Below are 10,775 nucleotides of genomic sequence, written 5' to 3'. Positions count from 1 at the left end.
TATAAAAGAATACTGTGAGAGCTTCTCTACGCTAAAGGTCATGGGTCTCTTCTCTCGATACTTTGCAGCATCTTGTGGTACAGCGCTTTGTGGGTTGAAGGTTTTAAGCTTACGGTGTTGCAGGATAACCATGCAAGGTTTTGATTTTTTAGAATATATGAGACATCTTGAGGTACTTAACCTATCACACGCCCTAGTGCAACTCGGTGAGGGATCGGAAGCTATGCCACTAGTGAAAGCGTTTGAAACTATGGATGGCCAAAGAGCGTTCAAAATGTTATCTAGCTTGAACTTGAGGAGCCTTTTGTACTGCCAGAATTATATATCATGCAGTGAATGCAGGAGAATGATGGATGATCACATGACTCACGAGGATGAATCCTGGCGAAACGATGAGGTGGACTATTTAGAATTGGGTGAAGACGACGACATAGCCAACGGAGGAGCAACGAAGGAGGATGTCGAATCCTTGCGAAACGATGAGGTGGTGGAATCTTTAGAATTGGGTGAAAATAATCGCATAACCGATGGAGGATGACGTGTTGGACTCTTTATAAATGGGTGAATACATACAACCACACAGCTAACGGAGGAGCAGGGAAGGAGGATGTTGATGCTAATGGTATTATTGCATGCTGATGTAGCGCAATGCATGCAAAGGACTAATGTTTTCTATAACCTTAGTTTTTTCTTTAAATATGAATTTTATTTATTAATCAAGATTGTTATTATTGTCTCCAAAGATTACATCATTACTGTCTAAGTGAGGATGAATATTATGTAACAACCAATTATTGGCTTATTATAGTTATATATATATATATGTATATACATATATATATATATATACATATATATATATATATACATATATATATATATATATATAATTTTTTGCTGAGATTAGATACACTTCGGTTAACCCAAACCATGCTCTCTTATAAATTTAACAAAATATTTTTTTATTTTCTCTCACTTATCTATCAAAGAGATACATATAATACTCCGAGTGTTATGTAATATTCTACTTCTTACCAAAAACTTAAGGTATATTAATATATATAGAATAATCAAATTTTAATTTTTAAAATTTTCGTTTTGATTTCATGCCCTTTGAGGGTACTTGCCTAAACAATTTAAAAGCACTTACCAACCACAACAAAACACGATTGATATACACTAATTCAAAAGAGTATCAAATCAACAATAATTTATTGTCATAAAGAACATAAAATTTTAAGAATTTGGACTCATAAAATGTATGTTAATATTTGATAAATCTCCTTTATTACATATTGATTTATAACATTGATCACCAAGATTTATCTTTGAAATTTTAAATCAAACTAAAAATTAAACCAAAAGTATAGACGAAGATGAATCTGACTCCATTTCCTTCTCTACTCTGTCGACCTAAGATGTAAATTCTTGTAAATCTACTGTAACCGATGGCTCATGCATCATACTGACTACTACAAGGGAGACAAACCTACACTATAGCCATTGAAAATTTTAAATTTCTTTTTCCTTAAAATTAAACTTCGATAAGTAGAACTTTGATCTAATAAGAAAATTTCTGTTCATTTGTTTTCTTGCTTGTGTTTACTAATAAGGAAAATTAATTCATAGTTGAAATTTAATTTCATTAGGAATATAGTAAAATTAATTATTTCTTTCTTTAGTAAGAAGCCCTCCCTCTCCTATTTAACGATGGTAGACACCCCCCATCTCCCCCACCCTAACGTTAATCAACAATCCTACGAGTTTGCCTTTGAGTCAAAGGAATTGAAAGAGAGGAAGATCTTCATCTTGGAGAGAGACAAGTTTTTCCCAACATTAATCAACAACGTTACGAGATTTCCTATTAGTGAAGGAATCAAAAGAGAGGAATACCTTCATCTTACATAGAGGTAGGTTTTCCAAAGTCCTTGTATTTTATCTTTATTTTTAAAAATTTTAATCTATCATATAACTTGTTCATGATTTTAAAGATTAAAAGTATGTTACCGATTCATAATTCCAACATTAAGGTTAAACTAATGATTCTTGAATATTATGAATTTTCTTTTGTTATGATGCATATTCCTAATATTTGGTGTATGTGGTTTTTGCATGATTTTCTAAAATAAATTTCATCACACATGTGTTAAATCCAGATTTTACGATATTGCAAGTGTAGAGCTTCTATTGCATGTTTTAAAAAATAATTATGAATTTAGATATTGATTTCAAAACTTGTATACTTAATATGTATTCTTTGTTATGTTATAGGTTTTAAAGTTTTAAATCATTTAGTTTGTATTTTCATTGAAAAAGGAAAATAAAGTTAGAAATTGGAATTGTGTCGGAGGGTATGCTCTAGTTGGAATCAGGTCCAACCTGAATTGCATTTGAGGGCATCGCTTAGTTCGACACAGTCAAGATTCTCTTGTGATGGTTACTATTGACCGAGTAAGATTATATGTAATTTCTTATTTTTATTTTTTATAATTATTTTTTTTGTTTCATAATATGGTCATTCAAATATTCCTTTATATTTTTCTAATTAGATGTCAGTTATCGAAAGGATTTCTCATCTATATTAGATTTGTAAATGGTTCTACTACTTAGATCTCAGATGAATTAATAGTGATCAAAAGTTTAACATAGAAAAGAGCCTAAAATATTTATGTGATCTATATATTTTCTCTACTACAAGAATTAATATTCTGTTGATAAGCACAGGTAATTTTTGTTTAATATGCTTTATTTTTTTCTTCTTTCGTAGTGTCACCCTTTTTTTTGTTTTGACTGCACCTTAAACTAGGAAAATGGGAAACATCATTAGCTCCGAACGAGGGGATTTGCCCATCATTACCTCTGAAAGAATAGAATGGGGGGATTTGTCCATTGATTTAATTTTAAAGATTTTTAAAGAACTAAATCCAAAAGATCAATGTACGACAACCCAAGTTTGTCGGTCATGGCGAATGGCTTCGTCGGATTCATCACTTAGCCTCCAACTTCTACGGTCCAACTTTATGAGGGTGAACACAAGAGCACAGGGGTTATCAGAAACACTAAGAATAGTGATTGCTTGTGTTCATGGAAACATCACGTCCATTATATTCCACCCCCATCTGTGCATAAAGGATGAAGACGTGAACCTCATTGCCGAAGGATAAATGATACAACTATATTGGTTTCTTGTTTACTACCTTCGTTTAATTTGGTTAAATGATTTGTTGATCTGTATATATAGGTGCCCTCATCTTAAAAGGCTCGTCCTACCATGTTGGAATCTTATCAGTGAAGTTACAATGCGCAACGCTATCAAAGGATGGACAGAATTGGAATCGATGACGATGCCTGAGTTTTCTCAGTGGCCTGGGTACTCTGATCCAACTTTCATAATGCTCGATATAAGAGAATACTGTAAGAGCTTCTCTACGCTAAAGGTCATGGGTTGCTACACTGAACACTTTGCAGCAACTGCTCTACTTGTGTTTCGTGGGTTGAAGGTCTTAAGCTTGCGGTGTTGCAAGACAACCTTTCAAGCTATTTTGTCCATAGTAGGTATGAGACATCTTGAGGTACTTAACCTATCGCACACCCTAGTGCAACTCGATGAGGTATCGGAAGCTATGCCACTATCGAATGTGTTTGAAACTATGGATGGCCAAAGAGCATTCAAATTGTTATCATCTAAGTTGAACTTGAGGAGCTTTTTGTATTGCCAGAATTATGTATCATGCAGTGAATGTAGGAGGATGATGGATGATCACATGACTCACGAGGATGAATCATGGCGAAATGATGAGGTGGACTCTTTAGATTTGGGTGAATACAACCACATAGCCAACGAAGGAGCAATGAAGAGGATGTTGAATCTTGGCAAAACGATGAGGTAGAATCTTTACAATTGGGTGAAGACAACCGCATAGCCGATGGAGCAAGGAAGGAGGATGATGTGTTGGACTCTTTAGAATTGGGTGAATATAACCACAGAGTCAATGGAGGAGCAAGGAAGGAGGATGTTGATGCTAATGTCGGGAATTATTGCATGTTGATGTAGCGCGATGCATGTAAAGGACTACAGTTTTCTATAACCATAGCTTTATTTAAATATAAATTTTATTTATTAATCAAGATTGTTATTTAAATCTAAGTGAGGATGAATTTTCTGTAAGAACCAATGTAGTGGCTTATTATTATAGTTAAATATTTGAATCATATGTTGTGCATCAAATTTGATCAAAAAATTATAATACTTTTGCTTCAATTTTTGTTGGCCATCCCATATTGTCAAACATTTAGCATGCAAAGGATTGGAAGCAAATCTGAGTATTTTGTCTAACGAAGAGAGTAGTATCCATCGAAAAAAGTGCTTGTACGTGAACAAAAGCCTCTCCCTACATGTGATTCTATCGAGATATGTAGCTTGCCTCAACATTGTGTTAGAGTTAGATATCATCTGCTAGGATATTCTGGCTCTCATGATCCAAGCTCAGTCACAGAATGTTGTTAAAAAATTCAAAGGAATGAAGTTCATTGATATAATATTCTGGCAACATCCCCTTAGTGACAAAGAGTGTGGACAACAATAGATTTCTCGAATTGGCTGGATCAATGTATGTGATATAAGAGTCATATAGTGTAGGTCTTCAATTACATTTTGTTTGATATGTATAGTTGTCATTGGTTTTACCCAGAAATTAGAACATGTTTTTTTTTATTAAGTTTCTGAAGTAGAAAGTTTTGAAGCAAAACTTCTTGCCATTTGTTGACTGTGTTCCTTTTCTCGATTCATTTTCACTTGAATACATTGTTTTCCAGGAACTAGAAAGTCCTATTCATGATAAGAAGATTTCAGACATGAATTCTCTTGTACAAATATTGGAGCTTCCTTTAAAGGTAATACAGCTACAAAGTTTTCTCCTTTACATTTTTTTTGTTAAATGACTACCATGTATAATCTAACTAGTAGAAATCGTGTCCAAGGTGACTCATGCTTACTTTGATGTGTTTATCTAGAATCATAGAGCGCTTCTAATTGTGGCTGACGATCTAGAAAGTGATGCTCTAGCCATGTTGCTACTGAATAAGCATTGTGCTGGTATCAAGGTACATTCCGTATGGAATACAGATGCACACGCATAATAATTCACTTAATCCTCCATGGTATTTATTCTTGCTAATAGGGTTGATGATTAACTTTCTCTTTAATTGGTTGTAATTATTGGTTTGTTCCATCAGGCTCTTGTTTTTGGTGAAAATAGAAGAGCAAATTTGGAGGATCTTGCCATACTTACAGGAGGCGAGGTTATATGCTGCTTCTCTTGACTTGGAATTTATATGCCCTGGATAGTGATCAGTAACTTTATTCCTCAGCAATCTTCTTTGATGGATACCATTAGTGTTGAGTGCATCATCTTATTTCAGCATTTAAATCATGCAGGATATCACTGAAGATGGTGACATGAATCTTGAGACAGTCAAAGTGGAAATGCTTAGTACCGTTAAAAAGGTTTGTAGTATTTTCACATGCAATGCTGTGAATTCTAAGGTGATACTGGTATATTGTTGTTTAGGTAACTGTCTCTCTTGATGATGCTATTATTCTACATGGTGGTGCTGACAAGAAGCTACTTGAAGAAAGGTTTGAACATGTGCTTATGATTAATTTAATGAGTGTTGCAATTATTGTTTTCTTAACAAATATATGCTCATCATGAACTAATGAGAAATAGGTACTATGTTATTCTTCTTTGTTATGATTAGCGAATAAAAGGTTTTTTTTAGCTTACTGAAAATAGAAACTAATGTTAGCTTTATGTTGGAAACATTTATATGATTATTTTATTGGATTCATAATTCAATTGGCAACTATTTTCCCCTATAAGATATTATGTAGCTGACATAAGTTGACAATGCTGAGCTCTATAATATCTCCAACGAGATAGGACTTCTTCAATTAAGTTCGAGGATGCTTTTCTTGCTAGAGTTGGACTTCTAATCCTTCTAGCCAAGACCGTAAGGGTTACGAGAAATTTTGCATGGTCTCCTTTGCAGAGGTTTTTGTTGCCATATATGCTTGAATGACATTAGCATAGGTTTGGTCTTGATTGAGTGTGTAAACCTAAATATTGTTCTCTTATATCTCGATAGCTTACATCAACTATGGAGAAAAGCACGACAATGTTTGACAAAGAAAAAGCACAAGAATGGTTATCAAAACTTTCTGGAGGTGTTGCTGTCCTTTGCTGAAACCCATACTGGAATTGACTCATTTTCCTTACTACTGTCTATGAATTGGAATTGGTGGAGCAAGTGAAGCTGAAGTTAGTGAGAAGAAAGACAGGGTTACAGATGCTCTAAATGCTGCAAGAGCAGCTGTCGAAGAGGGAATTTTGCCGGGTACGTTTTTAATAATCACTCCATTTTAATATATATATATATATATATATGTGTGTGTGTGTGTGTAATATATATATGTATATATATATATATATATATATATATATATATATATATACATATATACATATATATATTATACACACACACACATATATATATATAATATTACACACACACAAATATATATATATATATATATATATATATATATATATATATATATATATATATATATATATATATATATATATATAACTCATCTTTGTTTATTCTAATCTTATCTGCGTAATTTTATAGGTGGTGGAGTTTCCCTCTTGTATGCCACAAAGGAGCTTGATAAGATTCAAACCTCCAATAGTGATGAGAATATAGGAGTTCAGATCATTAAGAATGCCCTAAAGGTCCTTACCTGTTTGATTTCTCATGCCTTGCTGCATTACCAGTAACTTATCTGCTAACTGGGCTTGGGTTTTGTAGGCACCTACTTTAACTATTGCCGGGAATGCTGGTGTCGATGGTGCAGTAGTTGTTGGCAAACTGCTTGAACAAGAGAATCTTAATTTGGGCTACGATGCTGCTAAAGGTTTGTTTTCTTTTATAGCAATGTATTTTATTCATCTTACACTTAGTATAGGCATATTCTTCAGAAGCATTGGACATGATATGGCAATTTTTCAATAAGCTTCATTGGTCTAGCATTTCCATTTTAGTTTCTGCTATAGTATGCAATGAGATAACAAAGAAAACTGTACTGGAAGGTTAGATCATCCATCCATATTTGTTACTCTTCATGACACTTCCAAAGTTGTGGTAGATTGTTTGGGTGCACCGCTGCAGCTAAATATACATAACGTTGTTGCAAATAAGGTTCCAGGATAAGATAGACAATAAACTGTGTTATTTGCTTTATTTGATTTACCTCTTGTACATATGCAGGCATAGCATTGGTATTACCTATAAGTTGTATCGCTGTATTTCATATTTGATTTTGCTTTGATCTTTATTGCTGTTCCTTCAAAGTTGTTTTTATAGTGGGTTTCATGTCAAGAAATGTTTTTAGGATGATGTGATGTATCATTAAATATCAAATGAGAGCTCTGTAAGATTCCGAAACTTTGTTTAAATTATGCTTAGCATTTTCATGCTCACGTATGAGGGCTTAGAGGTTGCTGGCAGAGCATCTGGAAAGGTGTGTATTGTGCTATCACAAGGTTTAAATATGTGCTAAGAGTCTATCGTAGACTGCTTTTTATAGTTTGTTGTCTTTACTAATGAATAATAAACCATGGTTAAATTAGATAGTTTGTTAGATGGTTACACTGTTTCTGCCTTCATCGAACAACCAAACATCTGATCCTTATCTTCATACGCCATTTTTGTTCATGTTTTTAATTATTAGACACCTTGGATACTGCCACAGGAGAGTACGTTGACATGGTAGAGGCTGGAATAATCGATCCCTTGAAAGTTGTTAGAACTGCTTTGGTAGATGCTGCCAGGTGAAGCTCCATATGTTGATGTGATCACTTTTCTGTTGCTCTCCACAGTTTCTGACATGATTGCGACTTTGATGGCAGTGTTTCTGTCTTGTTGACAACCACTGAAGCAGCAGTGAGTTTTGTTTCGGTTGTATTTGGCCCATCCATTTGCCGTTATCAACTCACTGCCGTTGCATCGAGTGTCAAGAAACCACGAGTTTCTGTTGCGTTGTGATTCGTGTTAACACTAACCTTATGCAAAAAGGATTGATTATGCCTTTTGTGTTGAATGAGTTTTGTTTTTTTTTTGTGTGAACAAACTTGTTTTCATCCAATGGGTTTTGATTTCACAGCACTTTCATGTCATGTACTTTTCAGTCATATAATCGAGAGCAGCAAAAATAAACTAATTTTATTTAATTTAAATTTTAAATGTTTTTATCATTAAGTGATACTGTGGTAATAAGGAAAATCAAAGTCATAGGTTCATATTAGAAATTATAAATAAGATGTTAAAACTTGTACATTGCGTTAGCCAGCGCAATGTAGATAGATATCCAGTCTCATTCTGTGTTGAAATCAAAAAGTTATTTTGAAGAACAAAAATAATAGAAATCAATAACACATTCTGTGTTGAAATCAAAAAGTTATTTTGAAGAACAAAAATAATAGAAATCAATAACACATTCTGTGTTGAAATCAAAAAGTTATTTTGAAGAACAAAAATAATATAAATCAATAACTCCATAGGGAGTCAAGACAATGCTTTATGATGCTTGTTATTACTTTTCAAGAAATTTTTTTTTAATAATCCTCGAAAAGCCCCCCTCTTAATGGTCCCTACTACATCTACAAGTGGAAAAGCCCTCGATCAAACGTCCCTTGAACCAAAAAAAAAAATAATAAAGTTTATTAACTTCTTACGATTCAAATCAAAGATTTTTGTTTGGTCTCTAAGTGATATGCCTAATTTTGTGACTTGGTGCCACCATCTTAGAATTGACTCCGACCATTATTAGGTTAAGCAAAAGCTAAGAAGATTTACTTGGACCAACAATATGCTACTGTAAAGAAAATTCCAAAATATTAAATGTTAATTTCATTCGTGAGGTCTAATATCTTGAATGGCTTATGAATATTATAGTCCATTAGTTTCCCCTTAGTCTAATATTATAGTCAACTTATGTGTAGCACATGGGCTAAGGGGGGTGAATGGGCCAAGGAGGACAATTAATAGTGAAGTCTAGCACATGGATGGGTTCAATACCATATCACATCTTGTTAGATACTACATTAGCGACACATCGACCAAGCATCATGCCTATATCAACTCAATGCCATCTCAAGTACCCAATCAGCCATAACATGTTGTAATATCCATAAAGTGATGTACCTAAGACGTTTTATAGTAATCTCAGATGATTGATTGGAGTAGGTGAAAGTTAATTCGTGGGGGGCAATTACATAGAATTGTCGAGCATTATTCAAACATAATAAGTGACTAAATTGTTGGATATTAAAGTCAATGTTATTATGTATCATATTAATTTGATGAGATATTTGACTAATGTGTTATATAAGGGATGACATCACATACAAACATTCATGTGCCATATTCCCCCTATCATAGTGAAATGGTCCAACAAATGTAAGAAACTCAAGATTGTTTAAGTGAAAAATTAGTGTTGGTTTTGAGATTCATGAATATGAATCTTCAGGTTCATGTTGAAGTCCTAAAGTTGGTCCTATTAATGTGTACATACACAAACATAATGTGAAATGAGCAATACAAGACAAATCTAGTTGAACTTTTGTACCAGTGAAGACCATTATCACGTCAATCTGCAACCACAATCAGCTTGCAGCGTCCATCTACTCCAAATAACAAGATGATCCAAGACTATTAAGTTCACATATTTGGAGGAAGTTCCCCTCCTTGATACACCTTCCAAGGGCCCCAATAGAATTTTGGCCTCATGATAGGCACCGCTTCACCTGGATGTTCTTCCCAGTATTTTTCCTACACGAACTCATCAAATAAGTTCACGTCAAGGAAATTAAGCATCTTAAACTTTGTTCACCAGATCATAGTACATATATGAACAAGGCAAGTTTAGCCATAAAACAACGGAGGAAGCTCAGCATGCTTTGGCATACCATTGCACTAAACAAGCTAAAAGCAGTCCCGAAGGTGCTTTGTACAGCAAGAAGCATCAATTGTATCCATCGGCAATAGAGGTAAGTTTCATGAGAGAATAACCAATTACACAGTGATCACAGAAAGATTCAAGAGACATGAACCAACTGAGCGGTGATAAAGAAATATTCAAGAATGACAAATTACATAGCGACAAGAAAAAGAGAGGCAGTTACCAAAAGCAGTGATGCTGAAAGCATAATCACAAGCAGCTACAATAGTGGTAGAAGGAAATTTTCAGTGAAGTTCGTTTGAAGGATCTAAGAACCAGCTCACACACATTCTCTGAAGTAAAAGCAAGAATGATATCTTTGCCTCTTCAAGTGAGAGACATACCCAAATACATCGTATCCAGAAAAGTTCAAAGTGGCCTCCTCAGGTTAACTCCTTGAATCATTGTTGGGAAAAAAATTGCTCGATTGCAGTGGACACTCTGTTGTGTGCATGCCAGCCAGTAAAAGAAAGCGATGCAACCCACTAGTACTTAGCAAATACAAACCTAGATTAATAACCTCTGTTTTTCTGCCTTGTTAGGAAATCATACAGAAACATACCTAGATTAATAACCTAGATTAAGAATGATACAGAAACATTCCATGAGAACCTTTGGCTGTTTCCTAATAAGGTCCTAATTAGATGCATGCTGGATATTTTAAAATGCCCTAGGTGCTTAGAATTAGCCTTCCCCAATTAACCATTTG

General features: G+C 34.1%; 1 protein-coding gene across 1 annotated transcript; it reads left to right on the top strand.

Moving 5' to 3' along the window:
* The first annotated feature begins 3,338 nt into the window (after positions 1-3,338).
* On the top strand, positions 3,339-8,112 carry LOC135616424 (chaperonin CPN60-like 2, mitochondrial). The gene is made up of 12 exons (XM_065115618.1): positions 3,339-3,572; positions 4,816-4,893; positions 5,014-5,112; positions 5,236-5,301; positions 5,438-5,506; positions 5,571-5,648; positions 6,148-6,238; positions 6,292-6,396; positions 6,697-6,800; positions 6,877-6,982; positions 7,820-7,898; positions 7,977-8,112. Exons 1-12 carry the CDS (start codon positions 3,339-3,341, stop codon positions 8,110-8,112), a joined length of 1,245 nt encoding a protein of 414 aa, XP_064971690.1.
* Positions 8,113-10,775: the final 2,663 nt, after the last annotated feature.

This window comes from Musa acuminata, chromosome BXJ2-7, assembly GCF_036884655.1.
Source record: "Musa acuminata AAA Group cultivar baxijiao chromosome BXJ2-7, Cavendish_Baxijiao_AAA, whole genome shotgun sequence".
Lineage (NCBI taxonomy): Eukaryota > Viridiplantae > Streptophyta > Magnoliopsida > Zingiberales > Musaceae > Musa > Musa acuminata.
The sequence above is the reverse complement of the archived record's forward strand: the minus strand, read 5'-3'. Positions and strand labels throughout refer to the sequence as shown.